The 21,239-nt window shown below is 60.3% G+C and overlaps 1 protein-coding gene across 1 annotated transcript in view; it reads right to left on the bottom strand.

Moving 5' to 3' along the window:
• The window catches only part of PIK3R3 (phosphoinositide-3-kinase regulatory subunit 3), a 76,534-nt gene extending 57,437 nt beyond the window's left edge, over positions 1-19,097 (bottom strand). Inside the window, exons 1-7 of the mRNA XM_074599279.1 lie at positions 18,960-19,097; positions 17,564-18,257; positions 13,067-13,162; positions 12,764-12,841; positions 3,740-3,871; positions 662-863; positions 217-302 (exon numbers count right to left, since the gene is read on the bottom strand). Of these exons, the coding sequence (XP_074455380.1) occupies positions 217-302; positions 662-863; positions 3,740-3,871; positions 12,764-12,841; positions 13,067-13,162; positions 17,564-17,879 (910 nt within the window). The 5' untranslated portion in view covers positions 17,880-18,257; positions 18,960-19,097. The remainder of the gene's footprint in view (positions 1-216; positions 303-661; positions 864-3,739; positions 3,872-12,763; positions 12,842-13,066; positions 13,163-17,563; positions 18,258-18,959) is intronic.
• Positions 19,098-21,239: the final 2,142 nt, after the last annotated feature.

Consider the following 21,239-nt stretch of genomic DNA (forward strand, 5'->3'; position numbering starts at 1 on the left):
GAAATGCCCCAAAACCAGTCTCTCTGACGAGAAAGGAGGCGGGGGGGAAATGTGTGCCTGGCCGGGGAGCCAGCGCAGCCCAGACACCGCCACAGGGATGCGGGCACCTTCCCGTCACAACACCGGCCACCAAAACTGCTCCGTGACATGCTGCTATCGCCTCCCCGAAATTCACTCCTGCTGCCCCCCCTCCGCTGCCAGCTGGGTATCTCTTACCAGGGGCTGATGGTGCCTCCGCCGTCTCGCCGGCCACGATGAGGGACTCAAGGATCCTTGCGCGGAGCTCGGGGCTCGCCTCGGTGCTGCGGGGAGAAGGATAGGGATGTCCAGGAGGGTGCGGGCAGCTGAGCCCCCCCAGAAATCCTCATGCGCCCAGGACAGGAGCCAGCCACCCCAATGGATCCCTTGTAGGACTGGGGTGGTGTGGCGTATCCCAGTCCCGTGTGCAACATCACGCATGGTCACTGTGGGAATGGGTGTGATGTCAGAGCATCACAGTTGGGATGGGGGTTCCCAGCTCTGGCCTCCCCCTTCGGAAAACCCTTCGCTGGTGGGCTGCCATCCAGCAAAAACAGCTTGGTTGGAGGCCAATGTGCCTGTGCCTGGCTACGGGCATCCTTCTCTTGCTCACCCTGCCCCGTGCATGGCAGGGCCACCTCACCTGGCTGCCGTGGGGCGGAGAAGCAGGTCCCCGAAGAGCTCGCCAAGGAGCCGGGGCGAGAGGCGGCTCCTGCGGGTGCCCTGGCAGAGGTGGCAGAAGTGGCGGGTGAGCTGGCGCAGGAGCAGCGCCTGGGGCTGCGGCAGGGCTGGGGGGGCCAGCAGGGCTCTGGCTCGCTGGCCGCACTCCTCCAGGCCTGGGGTCTCTGCAGCAGAGGAGAAACAGGAGAAAAAGTCTCACTTCAGGAGGCTGGGGCATCCCCTTGTGTCTCATGGAGGCCTGGCACATACGACATGAGCTGTGGCACGTCTCTACTCCCCACGGAGCCCCCAAAAAACCCTGACCTCAACCTCTTCCCACAAAACCATGACTGTTGCTTTGCAGCCCATCCCTTCCCGCAGACGCGGTTATCCCAGGGAACACAGGGCATGAAGAGGAGATGCCCGGGGGGAGGCTGCCAGCCCCATTTACCCACTCACAGCACCCCAGGTCGGATTGTAGGGGGACTTCAGCACGTTCCACCCCATTGCACAGCCAGGGAGGGAGCATCGGAGGCTGAGCTGCTCACCTGGCAGGGGTTAAACACCCCCCGCTACCGCTCCAACGGAGAACTGCAAGACCCCTGCCCTGGTGCACAGCAAGGCCACAGAGAAGGCAGAGCAAAGGAGACGTGGGGAAACGGGCACCAGCTGGAAGATCTGCCAAATTTAAAGGGTCAGCCCTCCCCCACAGAAAAAGCAAGCTGGGAGGGAAAAGGTTTTTTAGGAGAAAAAAAGCTGCACCTGGGCTGAGAGCTACAGACATGGCTGTGGCAAAGCCCCTGAAATGCAGCAGCAGGGAGGGCTGATTGGGGGACAACTACCTCCAGCAATACTTGAAATGCCCGTGTGAATAAAAGCAGGCACCTAATGGCGTTGTACATCACGGAGGTGCTGCCAGAACCCCTGTCACGGATGACCTGAGCGGCCCACAGCCCCGCGGTGTTCCCACCAGCGTCCCCCCCATGTCCCCGGTGCCCTCTGACAGCCTTGGCCGGGGCTCCCCGGTCTTGTGAGCTGTGAGGTCAGCGTCCTGGGACTGTGGTCCTGTCCTGGGAACGGGAAACAGCCGCTCTCCAGCCATCCTCCATCCCTGTCTTGGCCCAGCTCTTTCATCTGCGGGGGACAGGGAGGTCCCCGGGGCGGTGTTGCTCTCAGCCGGCTTCAAAGTCCGGCTCGGCCGGGGGCTGACTCAGCTCCCCGCGGCTCTTTGCACCAGGGCTGAGGCTTGGCTGATGCCCAGCCAGCTCCAGGCATCCATCCTTGGGGCCGGGATGCGCCAGAGCCAGAGGGGTGGGGGGGGTCCCTCTGAAGCAGGTCTGCAACCCGGCTGGGATGGCGATGGGGTATTTGTGTGCCCCTCCACCGTGTCCAACAAGCTGCTCCCATGGGATGTTTGGCTTCGCTCCAAGCCTCCCGGACCCCAATCAGCTGCTTATTGCACCTTTTTTTGCACCCGGGGGATGCCGCAGGGGAAAGGTCCACAGCCAAAGGGGCAAAGTGGGGATGTTTATGACCTCCTTTTGCAGGTGGTCAGCTTGCCACTTTTCTAGCCCACAGCCTTGAGTGGGGTAGAAGGAACCTGCTTGCAGGGCAGACTGCCAAAAACCAGCACCATCTTCTGAAAGGCTTATGTTTTTTGTGGTTGTTTTTTTTTTTTTAAAGCCCCAGAGATAACCTCATCGGTTTCACCTCCGTTCCTGCCCCCTCCTCCTCCTCCTCCTCCTCCTCCTCCTCCTCCTCCTCCTCCTCCTCCTCCTCCTCCTCCTCCTCCTGCCCCCTTTGTGCCAGGAGCAGAGCCCTCTCTGGGGCAGGCTGCGGGGAAAGGCGCTTCCCTTTGAAGTTGCTTAACGAGGCAACCCAGCTAATTGCTTCCTAATTGCGTTTTTATCCTTGGAAAGGAGGCAGCCTTTGATTTCTCCTCTCTCTGACGGGTGAGGGGAAGGCAGCATCTCGGTGCCACCGGCCCCAGGGGTGTTTCTCCTGGCTGGCGTCTCTGCGCAGGGCAGGGAGGACGGGTGTGAGTTATCCCCCATCTTCTCTGCCTGTCCCTCTTGCCTTGCCGGAGGCCGTGAAGACCCCGTTGCCTTTTCCCACCAAGGCACGGTAGGAAAAAGCCACGCTGGTCTGGCCACCGGTGATCTTTTAGTGCCTCTTAAGGCAGCCAAGAGCATGATCCGCCCAAGGGCTAATCTGGCTTAGGACGGGGAGGTGATGCACAGGGATGGAGGACACTGCAGCGACCGGCAGCGAGACGAGAGCTGCTGCAAAAGAGGAAATCCTGATTTCAAAGGTGGCAAGGGGTTCAGGTCCTACCTAACACGGTGGGCAAGGGCTTCACGTGTGCCTGGTGATGCCCACGGGGCCTCGGGCTGGAAAGGGCTGAGCAGCTCTGCGAGAACTCATTTGAAATGGGTTTTGGTCCAGGCTCCCTGTTGGGAGGGACTGTGGACTCTGCTGACCTGGGTACGAGCCCTGCCCTGTTTATTTGGAAAAAAAAAAAAAATTTTTCAAATAAAACTAAAACCTTGATGGTCTCATACATTTGCACAAAGTCTGGAAAGCTTGCTGGGACCTAAAGGCACTTCCTAACGCCACTAAGCTGAAAAAGCGGAGAATTTTCTATGCCCATATAAAGCCAAGAGTTAACGAGATTACAGTGAAAAATTCCCAGGCAGCGGAGCCAAAATATTATAATAATGCTTTCTTCTGGGGCCAGCATCACCCAGCCTTGGCAGCCGCCCGTCCCAGTGGGCAGCACCTCCTCCTCCGGGCACTGCAGCGGGAGAGGACCATGCTGTGGCGGGGGTAAAGCTGCCCACCGGGTCTCCCCTCTCTTTCCTGGAGCATCTCCCAAAAGCTGCTGCGCCACTCCGGTACAAGAGATATTCCCAGTGGTCCTTCTCCGGGATCTGCCCTTAATGCAGCATCGGGCAGGGGATGGGGTCAGGAGCTGCCCTGGGGATGCTGAGGAGCCTTTCTAGCGGCTTCTCAAAGCTTCTCCAGCCCCACAAAGGTGTGGGGGGAGCCCGGCCGTGCTTACCTTGAGCCATGTGAACCAATTCGTTGTAGAGAGCTGGAGGGATCAGGGGCGACGGGAGCTCCTGGAGGTACCACTTCAGGGCCTCCGCCAGTGTCTGGGCATCGTACAGGTCCATGTCGATGGCCGAGGCGTCTGCAGGGAGAGACACAGCGGGAACCCTTACCCCGTGGTGCTGCCCCTCTGACATGGAGCTCAGAGCTCTTCCATCCCTGCCGGACTTCCTCTGGACATGGGTGCCGATTTCCTTGCCCGTGCCCCCATCTCCCAGGTATGGCAGCCCATGATTTCACTGCCAAGCCTCTCCCCAGCAAATATTCCTGTCCCGGTTTCCACTGACCCTGAGTTCCACGTGCCCATGGAAAGCACGAGGCAGCATCTCTGCCTCGTGTACACTACATCCAGGGGCTCTCGCTGTCCCACTGGGGTCCCACTGAAGGACAGCACCCATGGGATGGGCTGAGCAGCTGCCCCAGGCACCCTTGGGCCATCAAAGGCCAGGCACCTATGTGCCAATCCCAGCCCTGGAGGAACTGCTTGGAAAAATGCATCCATGGCATGGGGTTATGGTCCCCAGGCAACACACATTGCTGAAGGCCCATGTCACCCCCAGCATGCCCGAAACGCTGTGCCCTAGGGAAAGGGGTGAAGGATGCTCCACGGATGGGGCGAAGTGCCCAGGGGAGGCTGAGCCCACCCGTGCTGGGCTTGGGATGGGGACAGTGCTCCGAGCAGAAATGTCCCACGGTCCAGCAGGACCCCAAGGGTGGGTCATATCCGTCCAAGCCCTGCAGCTGGGCCAGCACGGGGACATTGCTTCACCGGGGTCCAGGGCAAAGAGCCCTTTTAGCATCCTTTGGTATTGCCTCATGCGTTTTTCTTGGAGGTCTCTCAGCCCAGCAGGGCCGGGAGGTGGCTGCCCGGAGGGTAACGGTCCCTTTTGCAAAGATCCAGAGGTTTCAAAATCCGCCTTTGATTCGAACTGGAGCCAAACGCAATGTTTTGAAATTCTCCTCATAGGAGAAGTCTTGGGGGGGAGGGAGATAATAGAAAAGCCCAAGATATTTGGGATCATTTGAAATGGTTTGTTTGTAGAAACTGAATTTCTCGCTTCTTCTAAATTCAACTAAATATTGAAAAAACAGCAAATTTTGCACTTTCTGAAAGATGACGTGTCAGGCCCCAAATGGCCTGGCGTGTTGTGATTGAGAAGATGATGGGCTTGCCCTGCTTTGAGCCCCCTTCCCCTCCCCTCTCCGCGGCTTTAACCCCAAATGCAGCTTTACCAAAATCGGTGCCATTTTGGGAGATGCTCCATCTCCCAGCCGCCCCGCATTTTCCAGTAGAAAATGCCTCGAGTCTCCAACCATTTCAGCTGGCTGCGTGTGGCCACATTCCCTTCTGGGGTGACAAGCCCAAAAAAGCAGAGAAAAGCTGTTTCCTAGGGCAAGGCTTCAGAGGTGCCCGGGCAGCGGAGCTGGGATGGGGAGCAGTTCCCTAACTCCTGGCAAAGGCTGGTTTTGGGCACCTTGACCTGGATGTCATCTCCTTGGAGTGTCCCCACCATGGACCAGGCAGCCTGGGAACCTTCCCGCTTCCCCCTCCGCCTGCCTGGGGACAAGAAGCCATAGCAGGTCCCTTATGGACAGTGCCTGGCATTTGGCTTGGAGACCAGAGAGAAAACAGATTGACCAATGCCCGGCGAAGCCTTTAACCCAGCCGTTGGAGACGCTACCTCATTTTCAGGAGCAAGCACCCGGCTGGCCGGGAACTGTGCCCAGGGGCAGCACGGGGACGGCTGGGAGAGATGGCACCGCGCCGGGACAGGCAGACATCCAGCATGGCCAAACACAACCCAGGGCAAAGGTGGGCGCTGCCTTTCTGGCACCCCTCCGATGTCACAGCATCACCCCATGGACCACTCTGCCCTCGGCATCCGTGAGGTGGGCAGGGCTGTGCCGGCTCTTGCCTGCTGCACCCTGGTCCCGCTCTGGTCCGTACTGATGCTCCCATCTCCCAGCCCCACTTCTGGACCTTCTCAGCCGGCCAAAAGGGTTATTTCTACTGGGGTTTGGTGGGGGATGACAGCCAGTTCCCCATTTTTGCTAGCAATTGCCCTGGAGAAGCAAGCTGGCAGGTTGCTCCAGCTGGGCAGGAGGAGGAGAGCCAGGTCAGGGATCATGCGAGAAGCTCCAACCCCAATTTTGGGCTGAAACCCCCATATTGCGTGGCTAAAACCCAGGGATGCTGCTGGGAGGGGTCTCGGGGTCTCATTGCTTGGGCTGTATTGCAGAGAGCTGCTCCCATCGGTGAGATGCCCTGGGCAAACTCCAAGCCCCTTCTCAGCCCCGGGGGGAGCCTGGCTGCTTTCCCCTGCCCGCCGCCGAGGTTTCTGCAGGGACCTGTCACTTGCCTTAAGGATGCTGGCACGGATTGGGAAGAGCAGCCGCAAGCTGTTTCTGCTCAGGGAAGGGGCCGCTGCCGGGCGCTGGCCCCAGGCGATCAGCCCCGGGCTCCACCGAGGCCTAATTAGCTCATTTGCATCGTTAGGCATGGGCTTGGGGGGGTGTTCAAAGGGAAGGCTCAGCCGGTTTCAAAGCAAAACTCAAAAACATCCTTACACCCTGAGAGAGGCGTGATGGGGAGACCGGGGGGGGGCGGGGGGGGATTTATACCCTGCTAACAGGGACTGATTGCTCATGGCACCATTCTCCTTGGCACGTTGGCTAGAAATAGCCCATTGCCCCCATCCTCCTGGAGACGCAGTGGCATCCTCCTGCCCCAGCTCCCTGTGGTGAGCTGGGCTCCCCGCTGGGCTGGGAGCACACCCGGGGGGTGCTCTGAACTGCTCCCCGGCACCGGCTGCGCCCCAGCAGCTCCGGGGATGCTCAGCCGGGGAAGGGTTAACCCTGGTGCCTTCCCAGCCAATTACTGCCGGGCCTGACCCCACGGGTGCTGCTCTCTCCTTATCAGAGGGAGATGATAACCAGCTATAAGAAGTTAATGATGCTGCAGGATGAGTCACAGCTCTCCCGCCACTCTCCAGATGTTCCCGTCCTTTCCCCAGGGGAATGATGGAGGGATTCCATCTGCCTGACACAAATAGAAGGAAATACCCCAAAACCCCAATCTCAACACCATGCCAACCCCCTCCAGCACACAACCTGCTTGCTGACCTGCCGGCAGAGCAAGCAAGTGGCCGGGGACCAGTGGAGAGCATCCCTTACCCATGGGGGCGGAAAAGCAGGAATAAATTTGGGGCCGGGGAAAGGGTGCGCGGGATGACCACCTGCTCAGAGGAAAAAGCAATGGGTGCTCCCAGCCTCCTCTCACCAGGATGCCGGACCCTGCATCCCAGCAGAGGCAGGGGGGTGCTGGGGCTTTGGGCTGAGTCAGGCTGGGCAGGAAACGCCGGGACCTCTCCCGGCAGCTGCAGCCATCCGGGGAGGTGTGAGTAAGCCCGGAGTTTCGGTAAACGTGGAGGATGTTTAGCCAAGAGGTGACAGGGAGGAGGTGGGGGGGTTTGTTTTGAAGGACAGGCTTGAGTGGGTCCCGGTAACTGGCTGTCCCCCGCACACGGACACAGGTGATGGCTGTGCCCCACGTCCTGGCCAGAGCGTGGGCGATAGGGTGCAGCAGGGACTCCTACGGGCTCAGCCGGACCACGGCTGCCAAGCACTGCCTCAGCGTGATGGCCTTGGTCCCCGTGGTAGAGGGGCACCCAAACCACCCATACCTGGGGCTGACTTAAATACTGACTTGGGATTTTCCCTACCCCTTCCAGACCTTTTAGGTTTAAGCATCAGCTGGCGCTGCAGGGACGACCTTGTCACACAGTCCTGGGGGCTATACCTTCCCATCCACACGGCTGCTGCCTGCACAGGGACCTGTACACCCCTGGGACCCAACCAGGTGTTTGAGGCTCCCAGGTATCCCACAGTGGGGGTTTACTGGGAAGCTGTGCCCGGAATCAGGGAAATATTTCCCCAGCTTTGATTCAGCATCATAGTAACGCCTCTCAGCCAGCCCGCTGGTGCCTTGTGCTGGGGACCTGGCACCTGCCAGGATACCCCCTGCCCATGCGTGGGAGCTCCTGGCAGCCCCAAACACCGTCCCTGATGGGTTTCACCCCGGCATAACCCTGGCTTGCACTCAGCCAGGGACCCCCTTTCAAGGGCACCCAGTGAAGCTGCCTTCCCCTGCCTCTGCTTCCCGAGGGCAGTTCCCCTCCTCAGTTTCCCCAGCAGCTATGGGAGGGGATGTCAAAAGCTCACCCCCAGTTCATCCCGGTGGGGCTGGCAGGGATGTCTGCGCCACTGCCGTTTATTTACCCTTCTTTCGTCACCACCAAATATAAAAGATGAGCTCATGCCTCTCGCCAGGCTCTGACGATGCGGGGTTTATTTCCACTGCAGGTATAAATAAAAAGCAGAGCGGCAGGCACCGGGACGCCTTGTGTTTGGGAATAAAGTCGTCGTGGTGAGGTTAATTGCTTGGCCAGGGGAAACCAGAGCCCTCCAACCCCCTCTGGCATCCCAGGGACAAGGACGGGGATGCGCTCCCTCCCTGGGCATCCACGCCGTGATGATGGGGGGCAGCAGTGTGAGCCCCCCCCCCGCCACCTCCTTCACTCCAGCCTGGTCCTTTCTGCCCAGCAGCAGCTCCCGTCAGCCCCGGTGAAGCCCCGGAGCCCACCATCGCCCGCTAATCCCCACCGAGGCCTGACCTAATTCCCGGGCACGTGAGCGAGTCTCCAGGCAGACGGCTCTGTGTCGGGACCGAGATCAAAGCGTGCAGGATGGCAGCGCAGGCACGGCACGCCTGGAGACACTGGCTCCAATCCGCCTCGCGCTGCCGCCGGATTCGCCCCAGCATCCCGGGATACAGGCAGCTCCTGCCTGGCCCTGACAACCGCGGAGGCTTTTCCCAGCACCGCCTGGGGAAGGCTCGTGGTGTTCGCCGCTCCCCGTGGACCCCGCAGCTCAGATTGGGGTATCCAAGATGTGTGAGGTTTCAGTGCTTTGCTGCCACCCTGGATGGGTTCAGCCCCATCCGAGCCATAGGGGACACCCAGGTTGCCACGGGGTGGGGGTGCCTGCGGCACCTCCGTGCCCCATCCCCCACCAGGGAGGAGGGATGAGGATGCAGAGCATCCTTACCCAGCAGTGGCACAGCACTGCCTGGCCACTAAATGCAGGACTTTGCAGCCATCCCCATGCTGAGTCTCCCCCAGCTCGGGTCCCTCAGCTCCGAAGGGCTCCAGCACCCACCAGCCCACCCACGGCTCTGCTGCCCCCGGCCAGAGAAGGTCCCAAGTTTCCAGGTTCAGTGGCAGCCATGAGGAGAAGGCTGCCCGGCACATCTCAGAGGGAGAGCGGTGCAGGCAGGACCCCGAGCAAGCGTGGGGTGAGAAGACATTGCCCCTGGGCACCAGAGGGTCTCCTACACTTCGTGTCCACAGGCACCGTGGACTTTCCAGGTGATTTGCCCCATCCCCTGTGCTCCAAACAGCCCCCGAGCCACACGCAGGGGACAGCAGGAGGGCTGGAAACCCTCGGGGTCAGCGCGTGGCCCCCGGCACGATGGGCACAGCGGTGCCCCCAGGCCATGAAGCAGCCCCACATCCAGCAGCTGGGCACTGCACGGAGCACTGGGGGCAGCGGGGGCGAGTGCTGCACCCTGCTGCAGCTGTTTAAAGCTCTACTTTCTTCTTCTTTTTCTGCCCATCACCCTTTCCCTGCAGCTGCAGCGGGGCTCCTGGCTGGCTCATCGCCTGCAGCCCTTGGGCGAGTCCCCCCGCTTCCCGGTGGGGCTGCAGCTTTTCATTAAGTCCCTTTTTGGTGCCGCCACGTGACACCGACTCCCGTGTTCAGCGGCGTTGCGTGGCCCTGCTCGCCTCTCGGGGCGTACGGGTCTGAATTAAACACCGAGTATCCTACAACCTTTAATTCTCTTCTGGAGCCAGCATAAGCCTGCTGTGAGCCCAACCACCCTTTGGTCCGTGCTCCACCCACCGGCCCTGGTGGCATCTCAGCCGGGTGGCCATGGGTGCTCGGTTCACTCCCCCCACCTTTATCGATGAGCCCTGTCTTTGCTTTCTCTTTTTTTTTTCCTCCCCTATAAATAATTTTTCTTACATCATTCAACACAGAAATATCAAGTTTGGTCCACAGGCTCTAGCCGGTGGTCAGATGCCACCTGCATCCTGCAGGATGTCACTAGGGCTGGGGAGGGGCACAGGGACAGCCCCATCCCAGGCTGTATAGCCACGTGGAGCCACGCTGCATCCAAATTCGCCATGCCTGATGCTGCCATGGCCCCATGAGGGTGGGAAACCTGGGAAAGCTTCATCCCGAAGCCTGGGTGGTGTTTGGCTTGGGGACTGCCCCGTCAGGCTCGGTCCCCCATGGGTAAGGGCTCTGAAAGGGCCAGGGATGGGGAAAGGGTTCGATCTGCACAACTCAGCCGGGTGCCTGAGCTGCCTGGCCCTGGGGGCATGATCCCCGTGGGCTTTGTGGGACAGCCAGGGCCACTCTGACCCACACGGCTCCTTGTCCACAAAGAAACCTCCTCCTTCTCCCCACTGAAAGCTCAGATGCTCTGTCAGTGTAGAAAAGTGTAGAAAACACCTTGTTTTTCCCAGCACGTTAAGATCTGGGGGTTAGAGAACCAACAACCGAACTTCTCCAGCTCCTGATCCTTTTTCCTTGCGCTCTCCAGCAGTTTTCCTGCCATCGCTGCCAAACACCAGCATGATTTGGGTATTCTCAGGGAAGCTGAAACCCCTGGTGGGAAAACCCCTCAATTTTCCCCCTAGCCGAGACGTGGTTCGGTTCCAACCACTTGCCAGCCCCAGCTCTGATTTCTCCCCGTTCCCCAAGATGGAGCTTGACTTTTGCAGGCGGGCTGCTGGCACAGGTGGGGTACTGGAGGGATGGACCATCAGGAGCACAAGAGGAGGAGAAACACGACCCTCGCGTCTGCCATCTCGCACAGGGGGCATGCAAACTCCCATTTTATGGCAGGGATGTTTTACCCCACCAAATGCAATGGAAGCTCCTGTATGGGAGCCGAAGCAGAGATGCCTTCCTGCCCTCCCCAGCCCAGTTTGTGCTCCTGCAGGGCCCTGAGGAACCACTGCTGGGTCTCCGATCCCAGGAGACTGCAGGAGGAGCAGGCTGCCAAGCCTGTGCCCTGCTGGGATGCTGGGCCCTGGCAGGAACATCATCCCCATCCTGTTTGCAGAGCATCTCTGTGGCAGGGCTGAGCATCAGCCCCTCCAGCTGAGAGCTAGCAAACATGATATGTCCTACCCCCTGCAACCAGCTCCAGCTTTGCCCAGCTCTGGTGTCGCTGAGCACACAGGGCAGCCCCTGAGTTGACAAATAGAAGAACTTATTCGGGTCCTACAGGAGATGGGGGGCTTGGGAGCACCGCGTCGCTCAGGGCTGTTGGGGATTTTTCAGGGCTTTCAAATGGTTTGAAAACCACGATGGCATTTCCCTGCCCGGCGCTGGGCCCTGCAGTGAGAGATGAAAACTCGAACAGAGGCAGCAGCTGCTCAGAACTCAATCCCGGGCTCAGAACTCAATCCAGAACTCAATCCCCAGGGGATTTTGCCCTTGGGCTGGGGGAGTCTCCCGAGGCTGGGCAGGATTTCGGTAGTGACTGGGAGCCCCGTGCCTGCTGGGGATGCTGCACCGGCTGCGCGGGGAGGATGGAGGACCCATAACTCCTGCATGCTCAGAAAGAAAAGCATCCTTCTCGTGCTGCTGTCGCTGCCCGTGCCCAGCCTGGGCATCAATGCCCAGGGCAGCCGGGGCCGTGGGGATTGATCTCCGGATGCCTTCACCTCCTCTGGACATCAGCCGGGAAATCTGGACTGGGGGACAAGGCCATGCAAAAGGGCACCCCGCTGCTCCTGCCTTCCCCGGGCTGCGTCAGCGGGAGGAGAGCAGGGTGGTGGGGGGCACTGCGTCCCCCCCACATCGCCCCAGGGGGATGCAGAGCCCTCCTCGGGCAGCGGGGCTGCAGCAGCGCCGGGACCCCCAGCGTCTCCTCTCCTGCATCCCATCCGTTCTCCGCAGCCCGGTCCCCCCCCCGCCCGGCGGGGACTCGGCTCCCGGTGCGCGGGGGAAGCGATGAGGTCATGTTGCTTAATATAGCAGATTTCATCACAGCCCTTCTCCCCAGCAACACGGCCCGGCTGCCGCCGGCTCCCGGCGCTGGCAGAGCCGCCGGTCCGCCCCCCCCCCCCTCCGCCCGGCGCCGTGCCGCAGGCCCCGGCCGGCAGCTCCCGGGATGCCCAGGGGCAGGCGGCGGGAGGCGGGGTGGGGGGGACGGCGGGGACGGGACACAGGACACGGTGCCAGACCCGGGCTGAGCGGGGCTGGGCCGTGCCTAGTGCCACAGTGCCGCCCGCTGGGCACCGCGGCCGAGAGGATGGAGATGCTTCCCCCCGACCCCCCCCCACTCCGAGATGCGAGCAGCACACTGGATCCATCACGGCCCCAACGCCCCCGTGCCATCCCAACCGTGAATTTAGGAGCAGGGGCGGGGAGATGGTTTTTTTCCCCTCCTCCCCAGCCTGCTCATGTGTGTCTCCCCCCCCCCGCCCCAAGTCCTGCAAAACGCTTCCCGTTCTCCTAAAACATGTGCTTTTTCTTCCACCTTTCTTTTTCCCTATTGCACCCACAAGAGGCTTTCTCCCTGCCCCGCTTCTCCAATAGAAGCCCTAGAGGTTTGCAAAATATAATATTTTTCTCCTTAAAAGAAATAGGGCTTCTAATGAAGAGCCCCAGCCTCGCACTGCATCCTTCTTAGCAGCGTCACACCAGGATATTGGGGGAGAGGAGGGGGGCTCGCATGCAGGCAGCGCCTTACAGAGCTCTAATTAGGGCCATAATGAGGTCGGAGCCGGTAACCCATCCCTGCTGTGCCTGGGTCACACCACTCACCTGGCAGCATCACCTCCACGGCCCCCTTCCCGCCCAGGGATACAGGGAGGGACGCGGCTCTGGGACTTACCCGCCAGAAGAGCCTGCTTCAGCTCAGCATCCCCCAGCACGCCGGGGCTGGATCTGTAGAGCACCTCGCTGTCCAGACCTGGGGGGCAGCCAGGAGAGAGGGGTCAGTCCTGAGCCCCAAATCCTCCCTCCAACATGACCACCAAGCTCCCTCGCCCTGCCCACACTGCACGGGTACCGGGGTGCGTGGGGAGAGGTTTGGCTCTAGTGATGCTCTTGGGGCATCTCCAAACATGGGCAGAGCGGGTGGTTTCACACGTGCACCCATGTACACCCTGCGGACGGACTCCATGGCTGCCCATACCTTGTTTTTCCAGCGCCTCGATGAGCCTGGCCACAGTCGGCAGTGCCTGCTCGGGGAGGGTGGGATGCTCGGCGAGCTCTGCCTGCCCGGGGAGCCCTGGAAAGACAGGGAGAAGGGGCTTGGAAATTCCTGCCTGTGGGAATTCCAACCTCTTTCCTCAGGCTGCCCTAGGACAGGATCAAGCTGCTGCTTTGGCACAGCCGCAGCCAACACTTCGGCTCTTACACATACAATTTTGGAGGAGAACTTCTCCCATATTTTATCCTCTTTTTTCAGGAAGAGTCACTGTTGGGGGCTCAGACACTTGCTCAGATGCAGGGAATTGCTCCGGCATGAGCCCTACCCGTGGGCAGCATCCTGCCCTGAGCGTGGAGCTCCTTCAGGCCGAAAACCCACCCCCACCTCTCCTCCCATGGCACTGAGAACTGCCCCCTCTCAGCACCCACAGCCCTTAGCAGCACCAGGCAGGAGCTGGGGGGGCAGATCTGTACCCGGCACGGACATGGCTCCCTGCAGCTCTCAGCCCCTTGGATTCTCTGGTGTCTACAACAGGGTTGAGCGCAAGCCCAAGGAGGACTCAGACATCCCCTTGGCTGATGCAGACCTCAGACCTCCACCAGCCCTTGAGGAGCCCTTCAGCCAAACATGGGTCAGGTTTTCCATGGCACAAATCCCCAGGTGCTGCTGGCTCCTGGGTTTTATACCAAGCGACACCTCACCTCAGACCCTGCCAGAGAGGAGCAAACCCCTTGGCAGGGGTGAGAGCAGCTCTCCTTACCCCAGGGCACACTCCCATCCATCCATCCATCCATCCATCCATCCATCCATCCATCCATCCATCCCTTCTTATCATCCCGGCTGATAAACCCCTCCACCTGTGCGGGTTATACCTGACAGAGACTCTGACAGTGTCGGGACTTCCCCTCCCACTCTTTGGTTAGTGGCCTTGAACCCCCCCAGGAAGGCAGCGGGCAGGGGCAGGGGACAGCCCAGGGCTGCCACCGGCCACAGGACATCAGAGCCATGTGTGTCCACCAGGCCACAGATAGCATCTGGAAAGGGTGGTGTGTCAAGAGCTCTTCTACCTGTTTTATGTTGTGAGCGGATCTGTTCTGGTGAAAATATTTAAAAAAAAAAATGATAGCAGATTAAATAAAGCCTGAGCGTGAATTTTCCCCTCATTGAGGTACGCTCCAGCCTGGCCAACTCCAGCATTAGAGTCATTCTGTCTTTGCTTTTTGCTGCCTGGCAGAAGGCAGGGAGCTCACGTGTGAAGCCAATGAACCCATAATGGTTTTAAGGAATGAAAAAGAGAAAAAAAAAAAGGGGGGGGGCTGTGGACAGGGCCACGCTGCCTTCGACCTTTTGCAAAAACACAACCTGGCTGCAACGGGTGGATCTGGGCTCTCATCTTTGCCGCGGTGATGCCCTGGTGCTCCCTGGATAGTGGGAAGGGATGCAAACCTCCCGCTCGTAGGTGGCTGATCCAGTCCCCAGGCACAGCTGCGACCCCCGAGCCTGGCAACAGGGTCCCCCCCACTGCCCGATGGGGACGAGTGGGCGCGTTGGGTAGGAACGGGGAAGATTTCATGGTTTAACGCAAAGCAGGTCGTTGGGAGCCCATGGAAAACGTCCCCACCACACGGGTGGTTCTTTAGTTAGGGAAAACTGGGGTTTGGCCTCCAAGGTGATGGGGAAAGGTGATGACAGCAAAAAATAACCATCTGTGTCTCCTTGCTGGAGACAGCAGGAATAGCCCCAAGCTCAGGGTTGGAGCTTTATCTCCTCAGGGTGCCAGGCTGGACCCCAGCATCCTGACGCACCGCTCGGCTCCGACCCCGGCAGAAGTGGAGGTGATGCCTTGCAGCGGTGATGCCTCCCAGGACAACCAGGCAGGGGCAAAACAGCCGCTGAGCTCCTGGGAAGTCCCCTGGGGACTCAGATCCACTGCAGAACCATTTTTAGGGTATTATTTAACTAAAAAAAAACCAACACCATTCCTCCCTGCAGAGCCAGCCCTGGTTCTGGGATATGGCTGGGAAATGCAATGTCTGTCTCCCATTCAGGGCTCCCTCCGGACCTTCACCCTGCTCAAGGTGAAGCCACCAGGGCTTAGCGGGCACCGAGGACACGCAGGGTGGTACGCCGCTGTCACAGAAAATCAGCATTTGGGCCAGCCAAAACAAATGTCCCTCAAAACCTCTGCTTGGGAAGGGAAACAGTACGGGAAGAATTTTCCAAAAAAAAAAGAAAAAAAAAAAAAAGTCCCTTCTCTTCCAAGAGAAGGTTGGAGATTTTTGCTCTACAGGAAATCCCACCAGCTGGGAGGTTTGGGTTTAAGCTGACATAAAATGGCACACGCCGCTCTGCTGCTGCAAGGAGACGTGGTTGTGGGCCACGAGTGTCCGCTGCCAAAGTGCCCGCGCACCCTGACATCGCCCCAGGCAAGGCACCCCACGGAGGGGCACCCCACGGCACAGCACCGGGGAGGCAGCACCCCGTGTCCCCCGGGACAGTGGGGCTGGACACAAGGCCATGGCCAGAGCGCGTCCTGCAGGTGGCAGCACCCTCCCCACTCTACCCCCAAAACCTGGTTTTAGTGGTGGGGTTTTTTTTCCCCATTAAAAAAAAATAAATCTAAATTTTATATATTGTTTTTGGATTTAATTTTTTATCCTCTCGCCCAAGCGCACGCGGGGCTGGGGATCCTGTGCTGAGCCCTTCCACATGGTCCAGGCTCTCCAGCCAGGCTGCCCTTCCTGCTGGGGACCTGCCTGGATCTGCGCGGCATCACCGTGTCCCCGTCACCTGCGGGCAGGGGTCCCCTGGGCACATCTGCCAGCCCCTCGGGGAGAAGCCGGTACGCCCCCTGTGCGGGGGTGATGGGCAGAAGCAAGAGGGAGGCTCCACACTCTCCCATCTCTAAAAATCCCAGTGAATGGGGCTGGAGAGAGCCCTGCGGTCTGCTCCTGTCTGACCCGAGCTGCCCGCACTACAGCACTGAGTTTGCTAGGGCTCTGCCCCCCAAACAGGCAGGGGCAGAGGGCTCCCTGCATACCAGTTATCTTGGCTGGGAAGGGGGCTCACCCCCCAAAAAGTGGTGCCCCCCCTCTCCTGCGATGGCAGAACACAGCTGCTCGCCGACCCGGGACTGCGTCTGCCTCAGCACACTTGGGGCATCGCTCAAGGAGAAGCAGCCCTGTTTCGGTGAGGGGGGTCCCAGCATCCCCGCCTCCCTGTTTGGGGGGGGCTGAGCAGCAGGATCCACATGGCAAATCCCATACATGGTGATGGATGGTGTCTGGGGAAGGAGCTGCCCCACTCCAGCCGAGTCCTGCCATGCTCAGCCCAGGAGTCGGGTGGCCCCCACCCTCTTAAGTCGGAGTGGTAAGGGTGCCTTGAACCGTATCTTGGAGGGGGGTGGACTCCTCGTCAGCAGGTGCCCCTCTAAACCCTGGGCCAAGGTACCCCACATGCCCAGCCAGCCTCTCCGGTTGCCACGTCTGCACCTTGGTCCCAAACCGAGTGAGAAGAGTGCCCAAGGTGCCATCCCGGCAGACGGGCAGGTTTTGGGCAGCTGCGGCTAAAGGTGGTGCCACTGTCCCCCCAGCCATGTCTCCTTCATCACCTCCTCCCGGAGGGTGCTCCTCCTTCACCGACGCATCCCGGAGAAGGGAAGCATCACGGCTTTAGTCGTGGTGGTTTGCCTGGCTGGAAGGGGTGGTGGTGGGGTTACTTTGCCATTTTTTTTTAGCTTGGGTACATTATGCAACTGCTGAGAAATCCCTCCCAGCCCCAGCGCACTTGGCCACGGTAAATGGTGAAGGCAGAGCTGCTCCACAAGCTCAGCAGATCCTGGCAGAGAAAGAAAACGAGGTCCCCACGCCAGGAAGGGCCCTGCCCAATATTGCCCCCAGCGCCATGCTGCAGCCCCCGGGGATGGAGGACTGCCCTGGGGACTGACCCCACCGTGTGCCCGGACTGTCCCCTTGTCCCAGCGTGCACAAAGTGACCGCACGGCTGGGAGCTGGCAGGGGGCCAGCGCTTGCCCAGGCACCCAGAGCAGCCAGAATCGGGTGCCGCAGCAGGGAGGGGAGAAGAGCAGTTGGAAGAAAAGGTCTCTGGGGACTGCCATGGGGCTTTCTGTTCCTCCCTGGGCGGGGAAAGAGCTTCATCTTTATCTTCTCCTGTGCTCTTACAGACATGGACCGCCTTGGCCATCCCACACCTGCACAGCAGCCAGCCCGGGATGCTGGAGAGGAGAAAGCCCTGCAGCGTGGTGGCCTCGGGGGGGACACCACCTTCCCCTCGTGTGGCTGCCTTGATGCACCAGGGCAAATAAATACCAGCTCCTCCTTCTGGGGCTGGATTCCCATCCCAAGAGTGGATCCCTGCAGAACCATCCCGAAAGCCAGCATCCACCCAGGCTCCACACCATCTTGCAGGGGACACGCACCCGCGGGCTCCCCCCTTCCCTCCTGCTCCCCCAGCACTCACCCCAGGGTGGGGGGGTCCCAGCGGGTGGCGGGGGCAACGGCCGTGGCCTGGCCTTGGTGGCGGCGGCGACGATGCGTGTGGGACCCAGGTACTCCACGTAGGTGCCGGGGAAGTCGCCGCGCTCCTTGGTGCGCTCGTTGAGGCCGTGGAGCCAACCCTGGGGGCTGCGCTCGTCACCCTCCTTGTAGTCGGGGCTGCTGAGCAGCCCGGCCCTGCTGACCGTCAGCACGTCCCCAGGGCACAGCGCCAGGTCCTCCTCCCGGTCCTTCTGGTACTCGTAGAGAGCCCGGTACTGCAGCCCGTCCGAGGAGGCCATGGTGATGGCGTGGAGGGGGAGTCACGCTGCCCCAATCCAGCCGGGCATCGGGGGCCCGGGGTGGTATGACCGGGCTGGGGCAAGGCGTCGGGGATGGGAGCGCTCCCGTCCCTGCGCACACGGGGAAAAAAAAATATCTCAGTGTTGGAAAATCTCCGCGTTGGAGAGGAGCTCCTGACCCTTCCAGCCCCAAAATCACTGTGGAGCCACACCAGTGCCTGCAGCTCAGCAGGGTTAGCTCAGGTGTGGGTAGGGAGACTTTTCATCACCGGGGCAAACGGAGGGGAGCAAATTAGGTTAATTGAGGTGCTGGGTACAAACGTGCCGTCCTCTTCTCAGCCTGGTCTCATCCGCATGGCGCTGGGGACCTCCCTCTCTCTGCCGGAGAGAAAGGCAGCGCGTTAGCGATCAAACCGCTGTGTTAGCCCCAATTCCAGTGCCCCGTCCCCTGTCTCAGCCACCGGACACTGGGGAGAGCCCAGCGGCTCGCTCAGCTACGGCTTCCCGGGGAGCTCCCACCAGCAGGGCTCGGCCTCTGAACACAGGGAAAGTACCGGCAAAGAGTCTGGAAAGTAGGGCAAGAGATCACGCCACGGGCTTTTTAAAATAGACATATGTGCTGCGAAACCTCCCGCCGCACGCAGCTCCCCTCCGGCAGCTCCAGCCTGGCATCGCTGCACGGAGCTGGCGGAGGAAGATGTAGGATTTTTTGGGGTGGTTTTGGGGTTGGGTTTGTTTGTTTTGGTTTTTTTTTTTTTTTTTTTGTCTCTCTCTTTTTTTTTCTTTTTGGTACATTTTTACATATTCCTCCTAGCGACACATCTTCACCGGGGAAAAAAGCCGTGCTGCTGCCGACCGCCTGCCCGCCCCCCCCCCCCCACCTCCTTCCAGCTTCCCGCAGCATCCCGCGGAAGAGGGATGGAGGGATGGACGGATGGAGGGAGGGATGGATGGATGGTGAGCAGCCGCGGGGCTGTCCGTCGATCTGTCCATCCCTACGTCTGTCCGTCCATCCACCTGCCGCCCGGAGCCCTCCCGCTGCTTCACCCCCCCGCCCCGGTCCCCCCCCTCAAGCCTTACCGGGAGCGGCGGGGTCCGCCGGCGGGAGCGGAGAACGGGAGCGGAGCGGAGCCGGCCCGGCCGCCCCGGCTCCGCTCCGGCGGTGATGTCAGCGTCCCTCCTCCTCCTCCCCGGTAGCCGGGCGGCCCCCCCCGCCGCAGCGCGGCGGGGGGGGCCGCCCGGCTACCGGGGAGGAGGAGGAGGTAGATGATTTCATCCCCAGATGCAGCATCTCTGCTCCAAAATTGCCTCCTCTGCGGGATGAAGACCTCCCATCTGTGGGTCTCCATCCATCCTTCGGGATGCTAAAGGACAGGGGAGGACCAGCACCCCGAGGACCAGCACCCCATGGAGCACCCCCCGCCCCACCATGCCAGCACCCCATCCCTTATCCAGGGTAGAAAACAGGCACAGGACAGGCAGGAGCTGCCATGGAGAATCCCAGCACCAGGATGCTCCGGTTCCTCACTCTCTTCCTGAGCGTTTACCCCAAAACGTTCTCCAGGCCCCTGGGGTAAGGGCTGGGCTGTGCGCCTCCCCATAAAACAGCACAGGGTGATGCTGCCAGAGCTCCCGCACGCGGCAAGGCTCGTTAAAAATTAACGAGGCAGCAGTTAAAATATAATGGGGCAGAAGTTGGAGGTGGCTGGCGGGGCTCATAGGGAGAGGGCCAAGCCCGGCCACAGCGGGGACAGCGCAATCACATGCAAGAAGAGCATCAGTTCTCAGCTCACGTCCAGCCAGGGGACACCTGTGCTGGAGGTGCCTCTGCCCCAAGGTTCTTCTTGTCTCCGTGAGTCTCAACAGAGCCAGTTACGCCGGGACATGGACGAGCTGTCCCCATATTTGATTGTTCATGAGATGCAAAGAGGCTCATATGATGTTCCCAGAGGCTTGTTTTTTTGTGGCTTTTTTTTTTTTTTAAAACCCTCACTTCTCACGCTGACTTCTCCAAACTGTCAGCTGCTCCTTGCCTTTGCCTCAGGTTGGGCATCCTAAAAATAGATGGTTCCTAAAACACGATCTCTGGGAAATGCGCTCTGGCTGAATCCAGGCCAGCGCTGGAGCAGTGCAGGGGTGGCACGAAGTCCAAGGGGGCACCCCAGGAGCTGGGCAATGGCTGGGAAAACTGTGGAAACTGAGGCACAGAGGCCAGCAGAGCAACGCAGGAGATGTACGGCCCTTGTCATCCATAACTTCAGAACCACCCCCCCCTCCTTTCCCTGCAGTGCATGGCCTGACTGTGCAAGGCAGTGGCCTCCTCGGGGGATTTCACCCCAGCTGCATCGCCCTGGGCAACAAGCAGTCCCTGCTGCCCCGCTCCCCAGCCCAGATCCAGCCCAGCTGCTGGCTTTCAGGGACTAAAAGGGCTTTTTCTTTCCCTTGTCCCATTTCTGCCACCACAGCTGCCAGGACAGAGTCAGAGTTGGCTGCAAACAGCCAGATGCTGCCCTCCCCTGAGTTGTGCTTCCTTGCCTAGGGCTGCCCCAGACACATCCCCTGTGTCCTGCTGCAGACGAAGGGGTTCTGCTGAGTGCCTAAAGCCCTGCTTGGTCCCCCCAGCCTGTCCCCATGGGGGCTGTGGAGCCAAACAGGACTGGGCACGGTGCTCCAGGGGCTGCCTGGGGAAAGGCGAGGAGGTGTTTTCCTCCTGGAAGAGGATTGGAGCTGGGGAGGCTGGTGGGTTACATCGCCGTCTGATATTACAACCCTGCCTAGCTTAGGGTCAACCCTACCAGGAATTAGCACAGTCCCTGGCATGACACCCACCATCTCCCCTTCCCAGGCTGATGGGCGCGATCCCTTCTTCCCAGCAGGAAGCATCTTCCCCTTCTGATGTACCTGAGGGTTGCCAAACCCAAAGGCACCATCTGCTGGAGCCAAGTCCCATTTCTCCCTGCTCCCCAGATGGGACTGAGCATCATCCCAGCCCCCGCCCCAGGACGGCCAGCTCCTGTCCCAGGGCCCCTCCTCATTTCTTGCCTCCAGACATCCCCCAGCCCTCAAAGCACCCCTTAATCCCACGCCGGCTGCGCTGCAGCAGGATCATTCCCAAAATCCCCCCCACCCTAGGCTGCCCCTCACCCTGTGTCACCCCTACACTGTTAATTTAAACCCCCACCTCACTCCAGCCCAGGGGTGGGTGCATCCCCCGGGGTGGGCAGAGACACCCCTCCTCCCCCCAGGGAGCACCCTGTGAAGAAGCAAAAGGTGCTTCAGGCCTTCACTGCTGTTTATTGAGCGAGCAGAGGAGCTGCCTGTCAGGCCCTGATGAGCCACAGAGCTTTCCTCGTTTGCTTA

Source organism: Larus michahellis, chromosome 8 (assembly GCF_964199755.1).
Source record: "Larus michahellis chromosome 8, bLarMic1.1, whole genome shotgun sequence".
NCBI classification, from domain to species: domain Eukaryota; kingdom Metazoa; phylum Chordata; class Aves; order Charadriiformes; family Laridae; genus Larus; species Larus michahellis.